The sequence below is a fragment of the Paroedura picta genome, chromosome 5 (assembly GCF_049243985.1).
Source record: "Paroedura picta isolate Pp20150507F chromosome 5, Ppicta_v3.0, whole genome shotgun sequence".
Lineage (NCBI taxonomy): Eukaryota > Metazoa > Chordata > Lepidosauria > Squamata > Gekkonidae > Paroedura > Paroedura picta.
This window is the reverse complement of record NC_135373.1, coordinates 129,883,122-129,910,737: the sequence shown is the minus strand read 5'-3', so window position 1 is coordinate 129,910,737 and position 27,616 is coordinate 129,883,122. Positions and strand designations below refer to the sequence as shown.

The 27,616-nt window shown below is 48.5% G+C and overlaps 1 protein-coding gene across 2 annotated transcripts; it reads right to left on the bottom strand.

Moving 5' to 3' along the window:
* Window positions 1–4,960: 4,960 nt before the first annotated feature.
* On the bottom strand, window positions 4,961–25,756 carry BPGM (bisphosphoglycerate mutase). Of its 2 annotated transcripts, none has more exons than XM_077340708.1 (4): window positions 25,625–25,756; window positions 17,477–17,543; window positions 13,361–14,017; window positions 4,961–7,476 (listed from the first exon to the last, which is right to left on the bottom strand). In XM_077340708.1, the coding sequence occupies exons 3-4, from the start codon at window positions 13,959–13,961 to the stop codon at window positions 7,298–7,300; spliced, it is 780 nt and encodes a 259-aa protein (XP_077196823.1). In that variant the 5' UTR covers window positions 13,962–14,017; window positions 17,477–17,543; window positions 25,625–25,756; the 3' UTR covers window positions 4,961–7,297. The 2 variants fall into 2 exon arrangements, with proteins under 2 accessions (XP_077196823.1, XP_077196824.1); XM_077340709.1 differs by having other exon boundaries at window positions 17,477–17,539; window positions 25,625–25,728.
* Between the last annotated feature and the right edge of the window lie 1,860 nt (window positions 25,757–27,616).

The window sequence follows — 27,616 nt, the reverse complement described above, 5'->3', positions numbered from 1 at the left end:
GGATTTTCCTGTGCAGAACAGGAAAATCTACTTCTAAAGTGCATTGAAAGTGCATTACCTATTGTGTGCAGAATAGGCCCTAGGTAGCCGTCTGACAGAAATGCTGATCTGTGAACTTAGGCAGATTACAAGTAGGTGGGCAGAAGGGAGTGGGGGTCTGTGCTGGCCACTCTCTGCCTGGGGCCCCCAAAATTTGGAACCATTTCTGCATCCATGTGACTCTTGGAGAGGGGCCATGGCTCACTGGCAGAGCACCTGCTCAGCAGGCAGAAGGTCCCGGGGCCCGTGCCAGCATCTCCAGATCGAGGGTAGTAGATGATGTGAAAGAGCTCTGATTGAGCTCCTGGGATACTGCGGCCGGTCTGAGTAGTCAACGCTGGCCTGGACGGGCCAAAGGTCCCAATTCAGCAGAAGGCAGCTTTGTGCATTTGATATCATGCTATTTAACTTCTTAGACCCCTGCCAACGACTCTGTGACCTCTAAGCCAGCAGGACCCCTCCCTTTCCCCCCCAGCCCCATATTAACTCAGATTATCCATTTTCCTAATAAGGGCCATAGAAGCTGGAGCCTATACTTGTTTTTCTTATTGCACGGCATGCACAGCGTAGGTAGGGTTGTGTGCTTCCGCCGCTGAAGCGCACAATCCTAGCAGCCAGAAGATCCAACAAATGTCTGGCAACCAGGCAAGGGACGTTCGTAGGTGGTTGGCCATTTCCTGGTTCCATGTCATGAGGACTTCTCATGTTCCCTGGAGGAACTCCATCCAAATCCTTGGGAGGATTCCCATCCAAATACTAGCCAAGGCCAGCCCTAGCTTAGCTTCCAAAATGTGATAGGATCAGGGCAGCCAGTACTCTTAACCCTGTTCTGCAGAGAGCAGGGCTGGGTGGGAATCAAGGCCCAAAGGAAGTGGCTTACAAAGCACCCCCACAATGTCATCCTCTGCTTGTTTACTTAGAAGTCAGCCCCATGTTATCCGAAGAAACTTGACTTTTGAAGCTTCTACGCACAAGACGGTCCCTAAACTTTCAGATCCCCACACCCCAGCCTGTTATTTTAGCCATGGTGGTACACTGTTCTTGAGCTGGGGCCAGATGCTCCAATCCCCCCCCTCCAAAAAAAAAAAGTAAAACATTAAAGCGGGAAAATGGATATTATTGTTCTTCCTTCCATCCCCCTTTCTGACCCAAAGGAGGAAAGCTTTTTCTTAGCGCTCTGGCACCCCCTGCTGTTCATTCATATCTTTGCAATTCAGTTAGGTGCCCAGTGGATCTTCTCCGAGGGAACTTCTTAGAACAATAAGGTAAAGGTAAAGGTATCCCCTGTGCAAGCACCAAGTCATGTCTGACCCTTGGGATGACGCCCTCCAGCATTTTCATGGCAGACTCAATTCGGGGTGGTTTGCCAGTGCCTTCTCCAGTCATTACCGTTTACCCCCCAGCAAGCTGGGTACTCATTTTACCGACCTCGGAAGGATGGAAAGCTGAGTCAACCTCGAGCCAGCTGCTGGGATTGAACTCCCAGCCTCATGGGCAGAGCTTTCAGATGGCTGCCTTACCACTCTGCGCCACAAGCTCTTGGTATTTCACAGCAGTGTTTCCTTGCAGCAACACGCATCTCCCCACCTGAGGCCAGTGTGGCTAAACGAGAATGATCCCTGATTTTTTATATCCTGTTTGTCATATTTTTTCCTTCGGGGGTGGTGGCATTTGGCATTTTCCTGCTGCATTAACAGAGAAACTTCCGTGGCATCAGTTGTTGTGGGTTTTCTGAACTGTGTGGCCAGAGTTTGGTAGTTCTAGTCCCTGACATTCTGCCTGTAACTGTGGCTGGCATCTTCAGAGGTAGAACACAGCACGATATCTCTGTGTCAAAGTATGGAACACGTATACAGTTGCTGGGCATTTTATTTACTTCTTGGGGGAGGGGGGTGTAACACATAACATTCCTGTCTTATCTGGAAGTTTCCCAGGGGACAGTGCTTTTCCTGTGTCTTGGCAGAATTCATTAGCAAGTCCCTTAGGAAATGTTTCTCGTATTTGGGTGTTCATTAGAAAATCCATTAGTCAGCATCTTGCCACCAACCAGGATAGCCTTCAACAACTTCCAAGCATTCTCCATTCTTCAGCATTTCCCCCCTACACACTCTCTTTGGGGCCACCAACAGGTTTGTGGAGGGATCCCCAACTCATGTGCAATGTATTTTTACAAGCAAGATGGTCAGGAAATGATATGTAATGATCAAATTCTGAAGCAAGGCTCAACTTGCTGTTGTGAGTGAGTTTTCAGACATGCAAATAGGTGTGAAGGCCAAGAATGGATTGGTTCCTGACGGTTACTGCTGTCCCCCTTAACTCCTGTCCGAAGCCTTAGAGTTGGATAGGTGGGGCACTTGGAGAGCAGCTCTCCCCCATAAAAGGCCCCAGACACTCCTAACCCTGCATCTCCATCTCCACTGCCTTCCAGTGAACTACTTTGCAAGCCATTCCTTGCCCCCAAAGGGGCATAAACATCTAAGAAAGAAAGGTCATTACCGCTCGAGTCAAAGCAAATCCCCCTCATTTCGTAAAGATACCAACACGACATTTCGTGAGTGTAAACCACATTGTATTTATCACTTGGTACAGGTGCAGAAGCAGTTTAGTTCAGGAAATCCAAGTTGTGCACACATTTCAGACCGGCCCTACAATTTCCATTACTTTTCCCCTGTAAACCGTCTGCGGACACGACTTTTTTGTGATGATTTCCAAGTGTTTGACGAGAACATCTGTGCCTCTCCAAAAACTGCTGCCCACCAAATGACAGAATGCTGCAAATCCTAATGCGAGATGAGTAGGGAAAGACCCACTACAGATCAAAGCAGTACTAATGCTCCAACACACAGAGGCTCCTTGGTGTGTTTGTAAAGGAAGAGCTATAAATGGCTGCAGTCTTTCCTCCTTTGACCTTCCCCCATTCTACTAGGTGCTGGTGCTGCAGGGAGCATGCAGAGCTCACAGCAACTATAAAATTGATAAACAGCCTGAAAGAACGGACAAACTATCCACTGCATTGCCAGACTCCAGATCCCAAAAGCAGAATGCAATGGGTGTTGGACGCACCAGTTTGCATTTTGCTTTTGTGTCCGACATATTTACACTGGGTACCTTCCTTACAGGCCAGATCCCTGCACTGGAACCGTCTCCTTTGGAGACCTATTGAGACTGGACAAGTTGAACAGGACCTCAGCTCCAAAGGAACGCCCTTCGCAAAGCAAGTCAGGCCTGCACAACTGGTGACACCTCACCCTCCGGACTGTACACAGTACGGCAGTCCTAGATTACACGGGACGGTGGAAATGATTTTATCGAACACCCGTGCATGGCTGCTGGGAAGCCTTCAGCTCAATAAGTCACAAGTTGCATAGGTCTGATGCAATTCCCCTCTCTGGCAACAGGAAGCGATCTTTCATTGACCTAAATTATCAAGGACGATGCCATAGGAGGAAACGATCCATAGTGCAGATGTACAAACAGGCAGCATATGCATATTTTGAGAAGAGCTGGTCTTTATACCCTGCTTTTTCACTACCCGAAGGAGTCCCAAAGTGGCTAATAAACAATTTTCCTTTCCTCTCCCCACAGTAGAAACCCCATGAGGTAGCTGAGAGCACTGATAGAACTGCTCTGTGAGAACAGCTCTAACAGGACTGTGACGAAGGTCACCCAGACAGCTGCATGTGGAGGAGCGGGGAATCGAACCCAGCTCTCCAGATTAGAGGCTGCCGCTCTTAACCACAAGACCACGCCGACAATCATGACCCTATAGGCTACCTAGGGGTATCTCAATAACAGGGAAATTGTAGAGGTTTACACCTGCAATGCAGTCCTATGATAATTACTGCACTCTCAGCCCATTGGTTTCAGTGGCTTTGGATCAGAGTAACTCTGCGCAGGATGGCCCTGCTGGAGTGCTATACTTTAAAGCTTTAAAGCAGGGGTAGTCAAACTGCGGCCCTCCAGATGTCCATGGACTACGATTCCCAGAAGCCCCTGCCAGCATTCGCTGGCAGGGGCTTCTGGGAATTGTAGTCCATGGACATCTGGAGGGCCACAGTTTGACTACCCATGCTTTAAACTATGCATACCGAAATCATTTTTTTAAAACCCTCCTTCCCCTGAATGAAATTCTGAATAGGCTAAAAGCAGTGGCTCTTTAAAGTTTCCAAATGCTGCTCAAACCTTTGAAAATGAACCAAGAACTCCTCTCCAGGAGGTCAAGATGTGCTTCACAGGCACAATAAACCCAGTTCAAATAACGATTCACCAGGGCAAAAAGTTTAGCCAACCGTGTATTGCAGCGGGACCACAGAGAACAAACAGACAAGCCCGTTCAGTGTCCCAAGCCTGAGATGCCCTTGGAAGTCCAGGAAGGGGAGGCAAGGATATAAAGAAAGAGGGGCTCGTATTTGAGAAAGTATCATGCCAACATTCAACCCAGATTAGCACATTCATGGGTCAAGGGGAGAAGTCCAAAGACAACCTTCACCACTGTTCGTTTCAAGAGGAACGCCCTCCCACAGTGAGATCCTCACGGACAGAACGTTAGCCTAACTTCAGTTTCAAATCGGTGACGCTAAAGGTAGCAAACCTCCAATCTCTGCTCAAGGGAGGAGGAATACAGAGAGAAAGAACAGTTCCGAAGTCCGCCTTTGGACTTCAACAAAAAAAGATCAATCTGGCCTCGCTTAATCCCCCCCCCTTTCGGGATGCTTGCAATTCAGAGAGCGTAGGAGACTTAACACAGAGGCACCAGTGGGGACAAGAACAAATTGGGGCTGGAGAAGGGCCAAAGGTCGTATCAGGAGAAGATGACTTCCAAGCAATTGAAATCAGCCCCACGTGTGTGAAAAGCCGCCCCCTGTCCTCCCATTGGCTTTGCCCAGTGTGTGCCGAAAGAAAAAAAGGAGTCCGTTCCCTGTTGAGTTGAAGAGCATCCTTTACTCGTTCCCAAGGAAGTAACACAGAGCGACAAAGCTGTGAGAAATCCACATGAAGCTGCCTTATTATCAGGAATGGCCCAATGTTGGCTCTCCGGATGTCCATGGACTACAATTCCCATGAGCCCCCGCCAGCATTTGCTGGCAGGGGCTCATGGGAATTGTAGTCCATGGACATCCGGAGAGCTACCATTGGGCCACCCCTTTCTCTTACTGAAACAGACCCTACGACCATCAAACTCGTCTGCTCAGACTGGCAGCAGCCCTCCAGGGTCCCACACAAAGGTCATTCACATCTGCTGCTGCTTGACCCTTTAAAGCAGAGATGCCGGGGATTGAACCTGGGACTTTTCTGCACACCAAGCAGATGCTCTTCCACTGAGCCACAGCCCCTCCCCATCTCATCTTTCTTCTGGAAGCCCCCTCCCCTTAAAAGTTTCATGCATGCGCCTTCACAAGGACGGCACTAATAGGCTTGTGTGTTTAAAAAGGCTGAAGTCTCACCCATTGGCTGTTCCAGAGAGGGCGGGGCAAAGCAGATTCCAGCCCTTCCCATTAAACTGATTGGTGGGGTTTGAAGCCTTCATTCACCCAGGGGCACCCACCTGGCTTTAGAATGGCCACCTCTGGGTCCGGAAATACCAGGAGATTTTGGGGGTGGAGCCTATGGAGGGGCGGAGTTTGCGGAAAGGGGTTACTTCATTGGGGTATTATGCCACAGAATCCCCCTCCCCCGGTGGCCATTTTCTACGAGGGAACGGATCTTTGTAGCTTAGAAATGAGTTCTCATAGCAGATCTCCAGCTACTAGCTGGAGGTTAGAGAGAAGACTCGTCAGCCGGGGAGTCCGTGAAGCAAAAGAAACAAGCTGACGGGGCTCAAAAGAAGATTTATTACGCGTAGTTCATACAAATCCTAGAAGCCAAGCTAGAACGAGTCCCAGCAGATACCTCGTTTTCGGAGATAGGTAACTTCCTCAGTAGCTAGATATTGTATCTTATTGTGCACAATATATTTCATTGGAGATTACCATGATACTCTTTCAATATACCTTCTAGTATCACCTTGGCCTTAGGGTCAAATTCCTTGAGTGGTATGGAGGAGAGATGTGGTCACAGCCTACTTCTTGGCCCTCCTTAAAATCTTCTTTTGACCCACGTCAGCTTGCTTCTTCTGCTTCACAGACCACTGGGAGACCACCAACTCTGTCTGGCTTGGATCCTGCACTTGTACGAATCATTTAGCTAATAACAACCCATGTCTATCTTGGTTTGTCTACCCCAGGCTTTCCTGACCCCCTAGAAGGGTTTCCCAAAGTGGTAGGAGTTAATTTTTCATATTTATTGGGTGATATGACCATATATTGGCCATGTCAACCCCCACCCATGGCCAATGATGGGCCTGAAGGGGATGGGAAGGGGAGGGGCCTTAGGTGGGTGTGTCCCCAGCTCTGCTTCCCAACCATATTCTGCATGATCACACCACTTCTGGGGTTTCTGAAAGCATGAAGAATGTTTCAGGGGGTTCTCAAGGATAAAAAAGTTGAAAAATGCTGGGTACTGTAGTACAGGAACAGAGAGAGAGAAAATAAATCACAAATATCCAAGGAGACCTCCTCTAGTGGGAAAAAATAGAGATTTTAAAAATTCCTGGAAGGCTTAATGCTTGTGAATGACAGAAACTATAACTGTTGCTTGAGACAAATTTTTAAAAGGTGCTTTCTACAGAAAGTGCGGTTGATGTAGCTTGAATCTGACACACCCCACATTTGGGATCCTATTGTGGGACATTTTTTCTTTTTCAATATGGAAAAAGTGATTTTTGTCCCCTGAAAATTTCCCATCCCCCACTTGATTTTTACTCCACAAGGGAAAGGGAAGTGGCGATAACAGAGGTGGCCGGGGGGGGGCTACTGACCCAAAAAAAACCAGAAACAGCCAAGGTACTCACTCCCCCCCACCCAAAAACCCAACTTCCCAATTCAACCGGCAAAGAAGAAGGTGGATCTACAAGCGAATCGTGAAATTGCACACAGCATTAAATTCCCCACCCACAGACATAGGATCCGGGAAAGTTACAGCAATTATCTTTCATAGCTCTAGCCGCAATCCAGGGGATTCACTTTCTAACAGACTAGACTCTGACCGCATGGCTCCCAAGACGAAGCGCTAGCATCTAGCCACCACCTTTATGTACCACTTAATTGAGCACTTAAGACTAAACGCAAGTCGGCAGAATAGTGCAATCACCGAGCATCATCTGTTACTACACATGACGACGGATGAGAGAGCGTGCATTGGGGGGAGGGAAAAGTGGTCTTTATTTCTCCACAGGCTTGGCTTTCCCCTGATCTTCCACTTTCTTGATGGCGGCTTGGATGGCTTCTTGGTCGCCCAGGAATTGGTGATGGCCGAGCGGGCGTAGGTCCTCGTCAAGCTCAAGAAGGACCGGAATGCCGGTCGGAAGTGTGACGTTGACAATGGCCTCGTCGGAAATGCCTGGAAAGGAAGCAGAATTACGTTGGAAAACGGGAAGGAACCTTGGCTGCCGTGAAATGTCTCCTCAACCAGGTTTCCGAGACTTTCAGTATCTGTGGCACACATTTTGTGCACGTGTGCGAGCACAGAGCATGCGTGTGCGAATCAAAACTGAACACAGACTTCTCTTATGCTCGAAAAGACTATATACGTCAGCTGAGGATCTGCTGTGACTCAGCGTCACAATGAGACAACCATACGAAAAATGAAGAAAGGTTCAAAATGCATAAACAGAGAAAAACAGAACCTTTCCAAGGAAATTGGTACAATAAATTTTATATGTCAATAATTTTTTAAGGACCAACCAAAACGGTTTCGAGACATACTCCGTTTTCACAATTTTTCTTCAGTGGTTGATTCCTTATACTCTTATCAAGCAATTTTTATATATATAAATAGGCCACCGGCTCTGTAAAGTATTGTGGGGAATGTCAGTCAAAAAACATTCCCTCAGCGTCACAGCATCTGCTTGGCATGCAGAAGGTCCCTAGTTCAATCCTCAGGAACTCCAGTTAAAGAAGATCAGGCAGCAAGGGAGTGGAAGAACCTCTACCTGAGACCCTGGACGGCCGGTGCCCCTCTGAGTAGACAAGACTAGCTCTGAAGCGTCAAGGGTCTGATTCAGTAGAAGGCAGTTTTCGTGTGTTCAACTGTCTCACACCTTTAGCTACTGTTGGGTTGGAAGGTGTGTTTTTGTAGGATGTTTTTATGTATTACGGGTTTTATGGGTTTTTATATGCTGTTACTCGCCACGAGCCTTAGGGGAGTGGCGGGCTATAAATCGAAGTAGTAGTAGTAGTAGTAGTAGTAGTAGTAGTAGTAGTAGTAGTAGTAGTAGTAATACATCACGCTGGCTCCATGAATGATTTCTCTCGACTCAGCCAGTGAAATATATACATACATATATATACACATACATATATATACATACATATATACACGCACACACACATATATACATCTAAACTTACATTCGGTAGGAAGGTGGAGGGCAAGTTGGGTTTTATACTCCACTTTTCACTTACCAAAGGGCCTAACAAACACCTCTATCTTCCTCACCCCACAATAGAACACCCTGTGAGGCTGAGAGAGCTCTGACAGAACTGCTGTACAAGAACAGCCATAAGAAAACTGGGACTGGCCCAAGGTCACCCAGCTGGCTGCATGCAGTAGAGGAGTAGGGGAATCAAAGCCAGCTCACCAGATTAGAAGCCACCACACCAAGCTGGCTCTGACCAGGCTCTCCTGCAACTAAAAAGAGCTTGCTTCTGAATATGCAAGCATCGGATGAGAGTGAAAAAACGGCGACCTTAATTCACACCGACGGACGCCTCACTGTATATCTATTTAAAGCTCTTTATTGATCGCACGACTTTTAACGCACTCTGGCAGATGCTTTCATGCACTCCTCCCCCCCCCCCCTAGTTTAACGCTCTCTGCCAATTAAAATCATTTCAGGTGACTTCTTTCCCCCCCTGAAAGCTCTGCAAACAAATTTACTAGCTTGTTCTCCCAAATACACCTACGCTTCCCAATCTGTGTCATATTAATAGACTGGGGGGGACAACCCCTTCCATTACTCACTAGAGGATGGGGACAGCTTAAGAATCTTTCAAAATAAAACAAGTTCTGCTTTTTTCAACCCAAGAGGATGGTGCATCTGTGAACAGGAGGGCCTCTAGGGATTGTGCAATGCAAATCAAGATGGTGAAAGAAAACAGAGAAGGGAGGACAATTTCTGGGATGAGAAATGTGGGTATCCTTGATGAATCATAGAATCATAGAGTTGGAAGGGGCCACACAGGCCATCTAGTCCAGCCCCCTGCTCAACGCAGGATCAGCCCTAACCATCCTAAAGCATCCAAGAAAAATGTGTATCCAACCTTTGCTTGAAGACTGCCAGTGATGAGGCAGTTTAGTGCCCATGCTCAGAACACGGAACAGAGAAGCCTGTTAAATACACATACCCCTTGCCTCTAGAAATATGTATACTCCTGATTGTGGGGCCAGCACTGAACAGATGGCACAGCTCCTGGGGATTCTCATGCTGAGATAACTTGCTCAAAGAAATAAGGGTGGAATCTGGACGAGAGCCCAGGGGTGACCCTAGGAGTCTTCTTGCCCTCTCTGGTCTCCGCAAATTAGGCCGACGGTTCAAAACCTTCTAGAGACTAAGGACGTGGCATATAAATGGAATGTCAAGTCAGGCCAGTGTCTGGTTACTCCATAGGGTTCGTAACACAAACCAGTTGACCTTTCTTCGCATTTCTGCATCTGGATCAGGTTGCACTGCAGTCCCAGAGCATCAATCTAAGCTGAGTTTCTGGCCAGCGTGGAATATAAATCCCACAAAAAAGAATACGTAAAATAAATGTGCTTTGGTCCCCCTACAACACCTAAGCACAACAGGAAATCAATAGCAGTCCAAGCTGTTGAAACTTTTTTGAAGAAGAAGAGTTGGTTCTTATATGCCGCTTTTCTCTACCCGAAGGAGTCTCAAAGCGGCTTACATTCGCCTTCCCTTTCCTCTCCCCACAACAGACACCCTGTGAGGTGGGTGAGGCTGAGAGAGCCCTGATATTAACTGAAGAAAAAGAAGAGTTGGTTCTTATATGCTGCTTTTCTCTACCCGAAGGAGGCTCAAAGCGGCTTACATTCGCCTTCCCTTTCCTCTCCCCACAACAGACACCCTGTGAGGTGGGTGAGGCTGAGAGAGCCCTGATATTACTGCTTGGTCAGAACAGCACTATCAGGGCTGTGGTGAGCCCAAGGTCACCCACCTGGCTGCATGTGGTGGAGGAGTGGGGAATCAAACCTGGTTCTCCAGAATGGAGGCTCCCAATTTGGCTGGTGTCTCCCCCTCCCCACATACAAATTGATAACCAGATCAGAAACTGGAACCAACCACAGCTGTCTCCATTCATGACCTACACTCACAAGAGAACAGCTTGGGTGAGAAAGTGAAAGAATAACCAGGGAAGCACCAGGTTGATTCACAGTGGCTCTAGTCTTCCATGTCTGTGCGGTATTTTTTGTTTCAAGAGGGCTGGCCCAATTTTGGCGGTGCCTGAAAACGACAGGCAGGTCTGCTATTGGGAAAGACGGTCCCAACGTAGGTGTGAGTTAATAATCAATTCCAGAGCACGGCATGACACAATCTGATGTCAGCTACGGATCGATGGGCCAGGACAATACGAGCCTCACCCCAAAGAGAGCACAGCATCAGTTCTGTGTCTCTCTCACACAATGGCCACCAACTCTTTTGGGGCAAGAAGGTTGGAAGACAAAGCCCAGGTATGAGATACCACCATTCTCACCTGTGTCGTTCTAACCTACACAAACACACACACGCACATGCAGACAGTGTGTTGGAGCTGTTTTGTCTACTGCAGAGAAGCAGGTGATAGCTCAATGCCAGCGAGGTGAGCAAGCAGGTAGGGCAAAGGTTTATATGTCACAGGCCTAGAAAGCCTCCCATACACATTCAGGGAAGCTACAACAGGCCCTCTCCATGGCAGGACACCCATGCTCTAACTCAGGGGTTGTCAAACTGCGGCCCTCCAGATGTCCATGGACTACAATTCCCATGAGCCCCTGCCAGCATTCGCTGGCAGGGGCTCATGGGAATTGTAGTCCATGGACATCTGGAGGGCCGCAGTTTGACTACCCCTGCTCTAAACTCATGGTCCCCAATTTTGTTGAGCCTGCAGGCTCCTTTGGAATGCTGACACGGTTTGGCACAGCTACAAAATGGCTGCCACCACAAAATGGCTGCCACAGGAAGCCCCAAGGAGAGCCAGCCAGTTTGCCGTCAGACACAGGGGGCTACGGGGACGCCTGCTGCCAAAGCAGTGTTTTTTAAAACCTGCACAGCCAATCAAAACCTCCCGTGGCCTTGCTGGGCAAAGGTCCCGCCCAGGCCTGTTCAGTTTCTAAAAGTGCCATATTGGGGGGGGGGGGGGGCATGCTCAGCCTCAAGTGACACAACATAGGACAACCGCACAGCGGGCCATGCTGGGCCCAGTGTGGTACAGAGGGAAGAGGATGAATGATGCCTCTGAGAGGCGCATCACTTTTATCAAGGGACTTTACGCAAGGCATGCTCTTGGCCTAAGCCACCCTTCACAGACATATTGAGAACATGAGTTAAAGGAAGAAGCAAAAGGAGAGGCAGAAGTTCTTTTTTCAAGCATCAATCCAGATGTCTGGCTTGCGGAGCGACCAGAAGTTATTAAAGCGTACAGCTCCTTTGTAAAGGGAACAGCGACTCCGCAGGTTTAAGAGCTGGCCCCATAGCTGGCCCTATAGCCAGAGATCTGTGGGTCCTGCTGACCCCAAGCGCTCTAGAGACTTCTGACAGGAGAGGGGGGGAAGTGGAATAGAAAGGCAGAGCACCTCAAAATTCAGAAGAATTTTAGGCTAAACATCCAGAAGTCCCCTATGGTTAGAGCGGATCCTCAGTGGAACAGGCTTCCTCGGGAGGTGGTGGGTTCTCCTCCTTTGGAAATTCTTAAACAGAGGCTGGATAGCCCTCAGACAGAAATGCTGATTCTGCAATGAGGCAGATTGTGAGTGGGTGGGCAGGAAGGTATTTCCAAGTGTTTGTCTCTTGTGGCCCTTTCTTGCATACCCAGGGAAATGCCCATCATCACTTCAGGATCAGGAAATGAGTTTCTTCTGGTCAGACTGGCCAACTATTCTGTTTTTTTTTTGGGGGGGGGGAGCATCTGGGCATGGAATTGAGGCCACGGTGGATGAGCAGGCAGTTCTGAATTTCCTGCATTCTGACTAGATGATCCTGGAGGTCCCTTCCAACTCTATGATTCTATGAGAAAGCCACAAGTTCAGCCCCCAGCATTTCCCACCTGAAAGGTTCAGGTAGCAGATGATACAGAACAGGGGTAGTCAACCTGTGGTCCTCCAGATGTCCATGGACTACAATTGCTGGCAGGGGCTCATGGGAATTGTAGTCCATGGACATCTGGAGGACCACAGGTTGACTACCCCTGATACAAAAGACTGGCCATTGTGTGTATCCCAGACTGTGTGTGGCTGCAGTCCGGTAGTTTTAGTCCCTAAAGGACCCCAGCCACACAGCCTGGCATACCTAAAACAGCCGGTTGCCTCCGGCCACGAAAGCCTTTGACCATTCACTGATACGAAAGACCTCTGCCAGAGACCCTGGAGAGCAGCTGCCGGCTAGAGGAGCCAAGACTGACAGTCCAACAGCCAGACTCAGCGTAAAGCAGCTCCACCCGCTAAAATCTGCAGTGCTCTTTCATGACAGTTAAAGCCGGATCTATATATATATATTTCCGGTGCAGATGTAACCTAAAAGATAACACCCACCCACCCACCCCATGATGCAAGAAGATGGTGCCTTTTTCTGAACTAGCATGCAAAGAAAACATACATAGATAACAACAGTATCAGGCCACCCTCTTGGTCCCTCTGCCCTTCTTTCCTCCCCCACGCCCTCCCTATAAGCTAATATCTGCTAGCTACAACTTGACCCCAGCAATCAAAATTGGTGCAACCATGTTAAAGGGTGGTTTTATGTATATTTTAAGCAGGCTTATATCTTTAGGAATCATTTTATTGAGTTGTTAGACTTTGTAAACTGCCCTGGGACAGGTAACCGAGAGGGGCAAAATATAAATCACTAAATTAAAAAAATTAAGACAAATCAATAAATATCACCCATTGGTAGGGCTTTAGGATGCTTTGGGCTGATCCTGCGTTGAGCAGGGGGTTGGACTAGATGGCCTGTATGGCCCCTTCCAACTCTATGATTCTATGATATCGTATTCACTAGGTTCTTTAAGCCAAGAAACGACAACGTTACCTTCCAAATGCTTCAGGAGAGCTCGCGTGCTGTTCCCGTGAGCAGAGATGAGGACCGTTTTGCCCTTCTTCACCTCCGGCGCTATCCTCTCGTTCCAGTAGGGAAGGAGTCTGTCCAGGACTTCCTTTAAGCTTTCGGCCTTGGGGAGCTTTTCCAAGGGGACGTCGCACAGCTTATACCGGCGGTCGTTATAGATTTCGTGATAGTAAGGATGGGACTCAGTGATGGGCGGCGGGGTGACAGCGTAGCTCCTCCGCCAGCGCTTCACCTGCTCTTCCCCGTGGTTCAGGGCCATTTCCGCCCGGTTGAGGCCGATCAGCGCCCCGTAGTGCCTCTCGTTGAGCCTCCAGGAAGCCTCGGTGGGGACCCACTCCTGCCCCATCTCCTCGAGCACCAGCCAAGCAGTCTGGATAGAGCGGCTGAGGATGGACGTGAAGACCAGGTCGAACTCAAAGCCCAGGTTTTTGAGGTGCCTGCCGCAGGCCCGGGCCTCCTTCACCCCGTCGCCGCTCAGCTTCTGGTCCACCCAGCTGCAGAAACGGTTCTCCTTGTTCCAGGCCCCTTCCCCGTGCCGCAGCAGGATGAGCTTGTTCTTGGCCATTTCGAGCGGGACCGTCTCGGGACGTTGGCAGGAGAAACGTCTTAATGAGAGGTCATCTGCACAGAAACGAAACGGAGAGTTCAAGCGCTTTGGACAGGTGGGTTCTTCCCCCCCCAAGCGGTGCCTTGGGCAGCCTCAGAGACTGACGAGAGAGAAAGAGCCGACCAGCCTCCCTGAGAAACAGCTTGCCTGCTACTAGCAATCGCTCCTGGCAACATGCAGTTGCAGCCAAGCGTGGGTGCGCCCTAGGTCACATTCTCCATTCAAATGGGGCAAGGCGAGCCCAGGTGCGGACGGCTCTGGCCGCCCACGAACTAGAACGAGGATCCAGAGTCCTCTGCAACGTGGTAGGGCTTCACGGCCGACCTGCATCCAAAAAGGAGAAAGGGGGTTCCCCGAGAGTTAAAGAAAACCTAATAATTTTTACAGGCCACGAATGGGTAAATAAGAGGTTGCCAGATTGAGGGCAGGCCGGGTTAGTGCTTCTGAAGACAGGGAAAAGACTCCTGAGAACGGGAGAATTGAAGTGCACGGCCGTAGCAAGAGGAGATGCAGTAAAAGAGGTTATGAGATTTGTCACCCGCTTAACCACTGCTGGACCCCTGACGAGGCAAGTACAAGTTCTTGTAGGGCTGCGGCACACACCATGTAAAATTTGCTCCTCAGGTTGACAGGTGGTCAGAAATGGACTGGTGAGCAGCATCTTAAGAACATCAGAAGAGCCCTGCTGGATCAGACCAGGGGTCCATCAAGTCCAGCATCCTAAGAACATCAGAAGAGCCCTGCTAGATCAGACCAGGGGTCCATCAAGTCCAGCATCCTGAGAACAACAGAAGAGCCCTACTGGATCAGACCAGGGGTCCCTCTAGTCCAGCATCTTAAGAACATCAGAAGAGACCTGCTGGATCAGACCAGGGATCCATGTAGACCGGGGGTCCATCTAGTCCTGCATCCTGAGAACATAAGGAGAGCCCTGCTGGATCAGACCGGGGGTCCCTCTAGTCCAGCATCTTAAGAACATCAGAAGAGCCCTGCTGGATCAGACCAGTGACCCATCTAGTCCAGCATCCTGTCTCACACAGTGACCAACCAGTTCCTCAGGAGGGCCAACAACAGAGCACAGAAGCTGAGGCCTTCCCTGGTTCTGGGGTTCAGAGGTTGACTGCCCCTGAATCTAGAGGTTCCCTCTAATCACCGTGGCTAGTAGCTGCTGATACTATCTATCAGCTGTGAATTTGTCTAATCTCCCTTTAATAGCCCTCTCTATCTGCAGCCATCAGTACATTCTCTGACCGTGAGTTCCCCATTTTAATCACTCCTTGCTTAAAGCAGTTCCTTTGTCTGTCCTGAATCCACTGCCCATCAGCTTCAATGGATCTAGGATCCTGGTGAAGGGAAGAAAAGTTCTCTTTGCTAACTCTCAACACCCCATGTGTCATTTTATAATTCTCCATCATGTCTTCCCCCCCCCCACCTCTTGTCTAAACTGAAAGCTCCTTTCCTCGTAAGGAAGGCACCCCAACCCCGTAATCATTTCGGCTCCCCTCTTCTGCACTACTGCCAGCTCCACGGCACAGTTTTCGAGACGGAGCAACCAGAACTCCACGCAATATCCCAAATGAGGCCGCACCGCAGATCCAAACAGGGGGCATTACAAAATCGGCCGCTTTATTTCCAACCCCTTACGGCAGGGATAGTCAAACTGCGGCCCTCCAGATGTCCATGGACTACAATTCCCAGGAGCCCCTGCCAGCATTCGCTGGCAGGGGCTCCTGGGAATTGTAGTCCATGGACATCTGGAGGGCCGCAGTTTGACTATCCCTGCCGTAAGGACTGGCGTTCCCAGATTCCTAACTACAGAAACTGGGAAATGTTAGGCCTACCGGGGGCCGCTGTGGATGCCATGCAAGAGGTTCCCCAGGGACGTCACCATCCTCCCTTTGCAGCAACCCTGAAACTAGGGCAGAAAGGAGAGCTGGCGGCTCGTTCCCCTTTTCCTCCTCTGCTGAGAAGGGAGGATTCAGAGAGGCTATCTCCAGCCTCATCACCGCTCTGCAATCTCATCGACGGCATCCCAACGGGATTACGAATTGCTAATAGGGCAGACCAAAACCCGTGGGAGGGCAGACTCAAGGGACGGATTTGAGCGAAACTGGTACGGCCTTCACGGCATGATCTCTTTAGCTTCCAGGTCTCGTCCCCAAATCCTGATCTGGGAAAGTCCCCTAGATCAGTGGTCCCTAACCTTTTTATCACCGGGGACCGGTCAACGCTTGACAATTTTACTGAGGCCTGGAGGAGGGGGGTAGTCTTTTGCTGAGGGATGTCGCCGCCGCCTGAGCCCCTGCTCCCCTTGCTTTCTCGCCAGCGCCCCTGACTTCCCACCACCCACTGGGGGTGCTGCCAGCAGCAGCTGCACAGTGCCACACCGAGGGGGAGCCCCAGCCATGGCAGATGCTGGAGAGCACCAAAAGTGAGCTGGTGGCAGAGTGGCAGGGCAGCCTCCGAGGCAGCAGCCGGGGAGGAGGACGAGGAGGAGCTGCGGCCTGGTACCAACTGATCTACGGACTGGTACTGGTTTCCGGCCCGAGGGTTGGGGACAGCTGCCCTAGATAATAGGGTTACTCCCCACACCAACACCACATTTAAAATAGGCTCAATACTCTCCTATGAGTGTTTCAAACTAGTTCAAGGAACCTTGACTAAGCAAAGAAAGAGCACAGCACGAGTTTCTTATAGTTTTACTGAAAAAAGAAACAACTTTTTAAAGAAGAGGAGAGAGAGTCCTAACTGTCTAACTGACTAATTATTCTTTGGGAAGTAATCGGGAAGGAAGTGTGCTCAAAGGAGCAGGAAGTCTCCAAATGAGCCAATCAGGACACTTGAAAAACATCAGGGGTTTCCTAATTTGAATATGCTAACTGCACAGGCCATATAAATCCCTAAATAAGTAAATAAATCGTCCAATCCCCTGCTCAATGCTACCTTCCTTAGGCAGCCTAATTCACTGCCGAAATACCCTGTGAAAAAAATTTCCCTGGTATCTCACCAGTACCATTCTACACGTAGTTTAAACCCATTAATGCCGGTCCTAGCCTCTGTTGCCAGCAGGAATCACTCCCTGCCCTCCTCCAAGCGACATCTTTTCAGACACTTCAAGAGAGCCATCCTGTCCCCTCTCAACCCCCTTTTCTCCAGACTGAACATTCCCACGTCCCCCAGCCTTTTCTCACAGGGCTTGGTCCCCAGCCCTCATCGCTCTCCTCTGCACCCTCTCAATTTTGCCCAAATCCTTTTTGAACTGAGGCCTCAAGAACTGCACACAGTCCTCCAGCTGCGGTCTGACCAGTGATCTCCCCGGATGCCCCCAGTAGGTTACTCTTCATCTGCTGCTAAATGATGCGCACTACAGAGCTTGCGTATTCCCGCAACAAGAACATGCTTACATATTCAACAAGACAAGCAATGCGATCTTTCAAAAAGACACCCCGTCATGTACCATCTGCCGTACTCACCTCAGCCAGTGAAAACGTATTCATCCTACGCACGTCTCCGGCAAAAGGGCACAGTTCTGCAGTCTACCTAAGAGGAAAGACAAGGCAGTGAAACCTCCTGCAGCTAGAACTACAGAAACGGAATCTGATCACTTATCTAAGGCTCCCTCAGAAAGAAAAACTAGGTTTAGACTGTACCACTTCAGATTGCAAGTGGGGGTTTGCTCAGCTGTATGGTCCCAGAAATGTCCATCCACATTTAAAAAGCAGATATATGCTGTAATGGCTCCAGAACAGACTTCTTCGCAACATGCAATGGGAAATTTCTGGAAGGCGAGCCAACACCTGTACATTGGATGTGGTACAGCCCAACCTTGGTGATAAACCTGCATCTGAACTAAACTTATGCTGCAGGGTCAACTCTACGGAGGCAGTGTGGTAGAGATACAAAGCTGGGGGACCCAAATGCTCATTTTCCCACACTGACATGAACTTCACAGGCCAGTCCCACATATTCTTTCAGCCTAATCTGCCGGCAGTTATGGGGCTGAAATCTGAAACAGAGAAACGTTTATACCACTCTGAGCTAGCTAGAGCAGGGGTAGTCAAACTGCGGCCCTCCAGAGGTCCATGGACTACAATTCCCAGGGGCCCCTGCCAGCATTTGCTGGCAGGGGCTCATGGGAATTGTAGTCCATGGACATCTGGAGGGCCACAGTTTGACTACCCCTGAGGTAGAGGGAGCATGGGGGGCAATGTAAGAATCTGACATATACTCCTTGAAGCACAAAGATACACGAAACAGAACCTGTGACTTTCTAATAAACTCATCATGTGTCAGCAGTGTCCCAGGACTTTTAGGAAATGTTGCGTAACATGAAACTGACCTGCATTGTTGTCACAAACCCATGTGCTACCTTGACTTTCTAGTCCAGTATTCTGTTTCCAGCTGTGGCAGATACCTCTGACAATCAGGGCACAGTGGGAATGCCCATTGCTCACCTTAAAGCACCCAGTCAAGGTAGTTCAGCAGTGGAATCAGCTAAGGAGGTGGTGAGCTCTCCCTCCCTTCTCTCTTAAGCAGCAGCCGAACAGATACTGTTTTATTGGGGACACTTTAGGCTGATCCTGCATTGAGCGGCATAGGCCCCTTCCAGTTCTAGGATTCTAAATTGCCAGGTGACAGCGCTGGGAGAAAAAGGAGGGAAGAAAACAGGCCTCCAACGGGAAAGAGTTGGCACAGCAGAGTATAAGCTAATGGAAACTTCTGCAGAGACAGATGACTAATATCCAGCAGGTGACCAAGCTCTGACGGCACTTTTGTTGTTTGGCTTTGAATCCACATATTTCCCTCCAGCCTGTTTACAGATAATATTTAGTTGCTTTACGATACCATTATTGCCTTAAAAACAGAAGAAATTTGTGCTGAAGCATCCATCAGTCCGGAGATGGGTTACCACCTCCACCTATCTACCAGTGATTGATCCCCCGTGTTCTAGAACAGCCTTTCTCAACTTCTTTACCATCGTGAAACCCCTGAAACATTCTTCAGGCAGAAGCTCCAGTAGTAGCACAATTGTGCAGAATATGGTTGGGAAGCAGAGCTGTCACACGCCCACCCGGGGCCTCTTCCCTTCCCACCCCCTCCAAGCCCATCATTGGCCATGGGGGGGAGGGGGGCAGGTCCATGTGACCATATATGGTTATAAAGGTAAAGGTATCCCCTGTGCAAGAACCGAGTCATGTCTGACCCTTGGGGTGACGCCCTCTAGCATTTTCATGGCAGACTCAATACAGGGTGGTTTGCCAGTACCTTCCCCAGTCATTACCATTTTACCCCCCAGCAGCAAGCTGAGTACTCATTTTACCGACTTCGGAAGGATGGAAGGATGAGTCAACCTTAAGCCAGCGGATGGGATCGAACTCCCAGCCTCATGGGCAGAGCTTTCAGACTGCATGTCTGCTGCCTTACCCCTCTGCGACACAAGAAGCCCGTGCATATATGGCTGTATCACTCAATTAATGTTTAACAAAATTTTTTTAGAATATATCAACATTAATTAACTCCCAGCCATTCAGGAAACCCTTCCAGGTCTGTCAAGAAACCCCAGGGCTTCTTGAAACCCTGGTTGAGAAAGTATGTTCTAGAACAGGCGTAGTCAACCTGTGGTCCTCCAGATGTCCATGGACTACAATTCCCATGAGCCCCTGCCAGCAGGGGCTCATGGGAATTGTAGTCCATGGACATCTGGAGGACCACAGGTTGACTACCCCTGTTCTAGAATGATGCTCAACAGGCAGCCTTCAATGTTCAACAGTCCATTGGCACAACGCACCCCAAGTCCCTTATTAGACGTGAAAAATGAACTAAGGTCAACTATTACTACATAGCTACCCAAACACACACACAAACACCAGCTGCAGACATTATTCCCCATGACCCCTCCAAACATTAATTATTATGGATCTCGTGGACCTATTCTACAGGTGTTCTTCACTAGCGCTAAGCTGAACAATGGTCTTCTTCACTAGCGCAAAGAGTCTTCTGATGCAAGAAGCTCTCCTACCAGCCATTGTCCTGCCGGAACGTACCGTCTTTAGTGATCCAGCTAAGGATGTCCTAGAACACACACAGATTCAGAGAGGAGACTTAAAACTTTGAATTAAATACAATCAGCATCATTACCTACAAAGAAAGGGGGGGAGATAGCTATGCTGTTTAGTGCGTTATAAAAACACCCATGCATGAAGATTGAGCTCTGAGATCCAGGACCCTTGCGTAAAGCAGAGTTCTGTTTGCTTCCCACTTACAACACATAAGCACTAAGGAACAGGCCTCCTACGTAATCTATCCACCCTGCCAGCCAATCCAAGGTCAGCTATCTGCAAAAATTATTCTGTTTCCTAGGAGAATCAAGCCCCAGGACCAACCAATCTGCTCCACTGCCAAAGAGCCATGATTTTAGGATCTATCCCTGCGGCTGCATTAACACCCTACGTGTGTTATAAAGGTAAAGGTATCCCCTGTGCAAGCACCGAGTCATGTCTGACCCTTGGGGTGACGCCCTCCAGCGTTTTCATGGCAGACTCAATACGGGGTGGTTTGCCAGTGCCTTCCCCAGTCATTACCTTTTACCCCCCAGCAAGCAAGCTGGGTACTCATTTTACCGACCTCAGAAGGATGGAAGGCTTAGTTAACCTTGAGCCGGCTGCTGGGATTGAACTTCCAGCCTCATGGGCAGACAGCTTCAGACAGCATTTCTGCTGCCTTACCACTCTGCGCCACAAGAGGCTCTACATGTGTTATGTAGCTGCCTTAAAGGATTCATGCCGTTCCTTCCCAGTTTATGCATCACAACATTGCAGGTTGTGAACTGCATTGGTCAGTTTTATGAGAATTGGTGAGCATGACTGGCATGTATCTGATATAAGCAACATCTTTTTTTGTTCATCTGCAACCATCAAAGGAGCATAGATTCAGGTAGGTTGCTACCTGAATTAATAAGTAACTCTACACAGTTAATTGCCCCACTTCAAAGAAGAAGATGCTGTAAAGATGCCTCCGTTTGAGAGGGGACAGATAGAGCATCCAGGTAGGGTCTCAGTTAATGAATCTCAGCATTCCACAATTAAGGATACATCTGCCCACCGATCTCCAATTTTGATATATTTATTTCCTTCACCATGCCCCCCCCCCATTTAACCTAAACAAATGGTAACCTTATATGCTCAGCCTGTTGTTTCCATTTTATTTATTAACTGGAATCAGTTAAACATCTTCATTATACTATATGTTAATTTACTGCCCGCCCTCTGCCTATATGTAATGGTTGAGGAAATTTTGTTTCACTGTACCTGAAGAAGCACACGTACACTCAAATGCTTATGCCCTGAATAAAACTTTGCTGGTCTTAAAGGTGCCACAGGACTCAAACTTTGTTCTGAATACACATCAAGGAGATGCCTCTAGATTTAACAATGCAATCCTTAAGACTTAATGCTGTGATAGTTAACCAGGTTAACTATCCACGCTTCCTCTCCAGACTAAAAGCCAAGGCAAACAGACCGGAAACAGCACCACTCAATAGGTCAGATATCTGTTTTGACTACCTACATGGCAAGAGAAATGTTACTGTGCATCATAGAATAGAACCATAGAGTTGGAAGGTACCTCTAGGGTCATCTAGTCCAACCCCCTGCAGAATGCAAGAAAGGACCACAAGAGCCAAACACCTACACAATCTCCTTCTGTCCACCCACTTACAATCTGCTTACATTTACAGAATTAGCATTTTTACCAGATGGGTATCTAGCCTCTCTTTGAAAACTTTCAAAGAAGATGTGTGTTCTAAAAATTATAGTCCTTATCTGTACCTTCTTGGTTCTCTCTCTCTCTCTCCCTCTCTGAATCTCCCACTTTTTCTACTTCATATACCTGTCCAAATTTAGAACTTGTCTATTCCATTATGCTTCATGCACAAAACCTTCTCAGTCGTTAGAGCTTTATGTCCAAACCATGCATTAGGAGAGAGACTGCTTCCAGATATGCATGGCGCCATCTTGTTTATTTATTATTTATTTATTTGGATTTTTATACCGCCCATTCTTTACAACTCTGGGCAGGTTTGTGAACTGGGCAACATTTCCAGCTTCAGGACATACAATAAAGCTAAGAATCTAAGAAACCCTGCACACATCTCTGGTTGCTGACTCCAGAGAGGAGAAGACTAAAATGTATTTATTATATTTATATATATTATATAATAAAATGGTACCTCAAAGAAAATGAAGTGCTGATCTTTTAGCCCCCTCTTTTCATTACCCAAAGGAGTCTCAAAGCATCTTATAAACTCCATTCCCTTCCTCTCTCCACAACAAACACTCTGCGAGGTAGGGTGGAGATGAGAGAGCTCTAGGAGAACAGCTCTGCGAGAATAGCTCTAAGAGAACTGGATCTAGCCCAAGGTCACCCTGCAAGCTGCACATGGTGGAGTGGGGAATTGTACTCGTTCTCTACAAGCATCCACCACACTTTAGCCACTACACCACACAGGTTCTTGTACTGAAATCATGATCTCCAAAGTATTTTCAAAATCTCAGATGACAGCAATTCCTACTAGCCTCAAATCAAGGCAGGCCACCATTTCAGAGCTGGTTCCCAGTATTTTGAAATTGCAAATGCTTCTCCTCCTGGAGAGTTTTTAACACCAGTTCTGATCCTAAAGTTTTAGGCAGAGATTCAACAGATTAATCTTTTCAAAGCAGCAACTGTTAACAGGCAAAGCTTTTTGTAGTTTTATTAAGAAGAGAGGCAAAGAAACTGCACATAGAAGGGGGGTCAAGCCTTATTTCATGGGTTGAATTTTCTGGAAGTAGGCACTATTTTTTCCAGCAGGAATCTTGTGTCTTGTTAACAGCTGTGTGACAGATAGAACTGCACAGGTAGAGTTCCCCCTCCACAAGCCACGTAACAGAAAGGCTGCACAGGAGGAAAACAGGAACCAGCCACTTCAGTGAAACAGGATGCGCATTTCAAGGCTAAAGAATTCCTTTTGTTCCTTCTGTCCCTGTAGCATGTTCTTTTTTAAAAGAAAAGAAAGGACAGCTCTTTCGTGAACTCCACGTGGCGATGAGGGAGCAAATCAGGACAGCAAGCCAGAACAGCAAAGGACATCCCTGTTAAAGATGCAAATGAGGCAGGGGAGCCATCTGCCAGGAAAGGCCTTGCTTTGGAGCTTTTGCACTAAAGCAGGTTGGGCTGGGTGGCCTGTCAAACCCCTTCCAAAAACAGGGCAGGATTAAAGGGTCCTGGGCCCAGGCCTGGCTAGTCCAGGCTAGCCCAATTGTATCAAATCTTGGAAGTTAAGTAGGGTCAGCCCTGGTTAATAGTATGATGGGAGACCACCAAGAAATTCCAGGTTTACTACCAAGAGGCAGGCAACAGCAAACCACCTCAATGTTTAATGGCTAACCACCTTTGAAACCCACAGGGCTGCCGTAAGTCAAGGGTGGCCAAACTGTGGCTCTGCAGATGCCCATGGACTACAGTGACCATGAGCCCCTGCCAGTAAGGCCAATTGGCAAGGGCTCATGGTCATTGTAGTCCACAGACATCTGGAAAGTCACAGTTTGGCCACCCCTGCCATAAATTGACTGCAACTTGATGCACCCCCAAAAGAAAAGAAACCTGTGTGACCATGCACGTATCCTGTATGCATATCCTTTGTGCGCATCCTGAATGCAACCCAACACCACAGTACATTTGGTTAACAAAATTTGTACAGTAAGCCAACATAAGTGTGCCAAATCAAACCATGCTCTGCTTAGGATATCCCAACATTTCCCCCAATCAGGTTTTCTCAAAAACCCACTTCCTTTCTCAAATGGAGGGTCAGCAGATGCAATGGAGAAAAATGGCAAGAATTGCACAGAAAAGAACATCTCAGCGAGTCAAATTAAACCCACTGAAATGCAGGGTCTTATACTTAGGGCTCACACTAGCTGGACAACCACAAAGCAGCAGTACAGTTGATGTGGCCACTTTCTCATCCCCCCTGTTTTGTTTAAAGCGGCATACCAAGCACAAAGCACAAGAAACCAAGGCCCTGCCCTGAGAAAGTGACAGACTAAAACCACCAAGCAAACGTAAGCTGGGAAATGCCTTTTATTTCATTTGAGGATGCATATATTGCTTCCTAACTACGTTCTCACGGAATTTGAAACCTCCATTAAGATATTTAATGTACGCACATAAATAATGCATGCGCTTAACGCTGTGTTTCCAAATGTAAGCCACCCTGCCAAACTAGAATCACAAGCAACGGTTATATAGATGCGCTCTTCTGGAACTTCCAGGTTTGAACTAACAAACTGAGCCAGGAACATGGAATGTTCCCACGAAGGTGAGGACCAGTACAGAAATGCATTAAGCCCCACTTGGCACACATTACTTAAAAAGAAACGCAACCACACTCCAATTTGAAATATGCTCAAGAAAGCGCTGAATTCATGAGATCCTAAGTCTGAACGACCACTAAAGCCCATGTACTCGTCAACACAGTCCCAAGTTTGTTTTAACAAAGCAACAAGTTCAGGACCTGTGCCCTCCTAATCACTGAGGAAATATTTACCTGCGCGCTAATTCCAGACAGGTAACCCTGGTAGTCTGCAGCAGCCAAACAAAAACAGGAGCCCGGTGACACTTTAAGACTATTCCGGCATAAACTTTTGTGAGTCAAAGCTCAGTTTATCAGACTCATGGAACAGGTGAGCATCTCCACGTCACTGTGGAAGCCAGCTCTGACTCACACAAAGCATCTGCCGGAACAGTCTCCTGGGTATCAACACACATCTGTTTTGTTTTGCTTTTTTGCTGAACTCGTGCAAATCAGTGCTCAATTTTGTTTGGCAAACAGGCCCTTGAAGGATCGGTTCATTCAGTATTCCGTGGCCTGGATAACCCTGGATTTCAAAAATCTCATGACGCTCTCTCTTAATCCTTCTTGATCTGAGGATAATAGATAGTAATAAATGGGAGGGGGGTTGATATGTCTTGGTCGTCTGCTTTTAACAGCACCTCAAACTGCACGGAACGTGCTGGAAATCTACATTTCTACCTGCTACCGACTGTCAATCAAATCCTATTAAAAGGAGGAGTGCAGGAGGGAGGACTAGGAAGCCCCAACTTAACAGTGCTGTAAGTATTATGAACATTCAAAAATGGAAGTTCATATTATGTTTTATTTCTTTCCATTTCTACACCGCCCTCCAGCCCATTCTCACCGCTCCACCCACACTGCAAGCAATTTACACCAGCTAACCTTTAAGGCTGAACCCCAAACGGCATGCCATGTGCAGCTAATCCATCCCTGGGCACCTGGAGTCAAATCCTGATTGGGATTCCCAAGGGAAAGCGACCTATAAGATTACCCCAGTGACCCTAGAAGCCTGGCTATTTCGGTCCCGCACAGACCAGAGTAGCTTCCCAGCATTTGGGAGCGCTGGGGGGAGCCGGTGCCAAAAAGAGAGCGCCAGAAAGGCAACAATAAAAGCAAACAGCCAAGCATGCACCCATGCACACTGGGGAGGCTTCGCCAGGCTTCCACGCGACGGCTGCAGCGGCCTGACCCCTGCCCCGGAATCAAGGGGATCCCAGCGAGGCGTGCTTACCTGGCAGCCATGCAGCCCCTTCCCCCGGCCTGGAAGCGCCGCTGCCCCAACTGCATTTACAGTTCCAACAGCTTGGCGCTGGCTGCTCGTGGGGCACCAATGAGAGGCGGCTAGCGGCTGCGCCCTCTGATTGGAGGCTCCCTTGCCACTCACTCGCGCGGATCAACTCGACGTCCTATCAGGGAAAAGGCTGCCCCGGCCGACGGGGGGTGGCCTTAAGTGACCTAATAAGTCTCGTTCGGCTCCGGCTTCCCCGGTAGCTGCACGGAAGGAGGCGGGGTCGCTAGGAGATTGACGTGAGGCGCGTCCAATAGCGGTTCAGGTGCCGGCCCGGGCTGCTGCGTGAAGGGGCGGAGGAAGGCTTGCCCGCGTGTTGCTGGCGCAACGCCTTCCGACGTGCACGCACCCTCGGAAGTGAAAGGGCGTTTGGGGCTGCGGCCGGGGGATTTGCTGATTTTATGAATTTAGGCAGATTGTGAGTGGGTGAGCAGGAAGGGATGTGCCAGATTTTGGCTTTTTTGGCTCTTCCTTGCATACCCAGGGAATTGCTGATTGCTACTGTGGGGAGGCAGGTGAATTTCCTCCAGGCCAGGTTGGATTCTGGAGATTTTTGGTGGAAGGGGATCACTGGGGCATGAAATTGGGGTCACTGTGGGTGGGCAGGTGGTTGTGAATTCCTGCATTGTGAAGGGGGTTGGACTAGATGACCCTGGAGGTCCCTTCCAACTCTAGGATTCTACCACTTCTGGGTTACCTCGAAACCTGCAACATTTTCCAGGGCTTATTCCACGAGGCTGGTGTAGACCTTGGGCATGAAATTGGGGTCACTGTGGGTGCGCAGGTAGTTGTGAGTGTCCTGCATAGTGCAGGAGGTTGGACTAGATGACCTTGGAAGTCCCTTCCAACTGTAGGATTGTATGATTCTTCGTTTGCAGAGAAGTTTTTTTTTTTAAGCAACCTGGATCCTGTGCACCCTTTCTCAGTAGGCAGATGATTGTCTGTCTGTAGCTTTAGATTGTCTGTAGCCATGATTGTCTGTCTGTAGCTTTAGAAAAGTGTCCCTCTCATTCTGTACGTGTGTAGAATAATGCACTTTCTGTGTGCTTTTGCAGGTGGGTTTTCCTCTGTAGAACAGGAAAATCTACTTCGAAAGTGCATTGATAATGCATTGCAAAATGTGTGGCGGAATAGAAAATCTCATGAGTCACATCCTCAGATGCTTATTCAGGAGTAAGCTGAATTGATTACAGTGAAGATTTTGATGGGATTCACCTGCAGCGTTTTTAGCAGCTCAGGGCCTGTGCCATCTTGGTTCCTAGTCTGCATGCATGGATTGGGAACCAGGCTGTTCATGCTCACCTCGGGCTTGTTGAAAAGCTGCGCTACTTCACCATGGGTGAATTCATGCTCTTCGCACACCTGGATCCATTTAACTCTGTACACAGTGAAGTCAATCTTTGGGTGTTTTGGGGAAAATCTTTTGAATGTACACTTTCTCTCATAGTGGAATAAAAACTGCTGGTGCTATTTGCATATGGCAATTTAATGATGAAGCCCGGCCTGTTCAGCAGTTGCAAGATGGCTATACCTTCAACACGTGGACTTTTTCCTGGGTTGAGCACTTTTTCCATTTGTGGTTTGTTGGCTTAACTTTCACCCATTTTAAAATCCATGTGGTCTGCTGGACTCCTTGCTTTTTCTATCTTGTATCGTTTTGCTCATTGGCAGGCTACCTTATATATGTTTCCAGATTCAGATGGGTAGTCGTGTTGGTCTGAAGCAGCAGAACAAAATTTGAGTCCAGGGGCACCCTTAAGATGCTTTGGTGGGGGGGGCATGGTATTGTACCTCACTGAGGTCCCTGTCTTCCCAGGATCTGGGCAGGGGGCACCTTACAACCCTCTTCGTCCCCAATGGAAACTTAACTTTGTTTACATTGTCCTCTATTTTATTCCAGGCTCACAACCACCCTGGGGCTTTTGACTGGTCAGG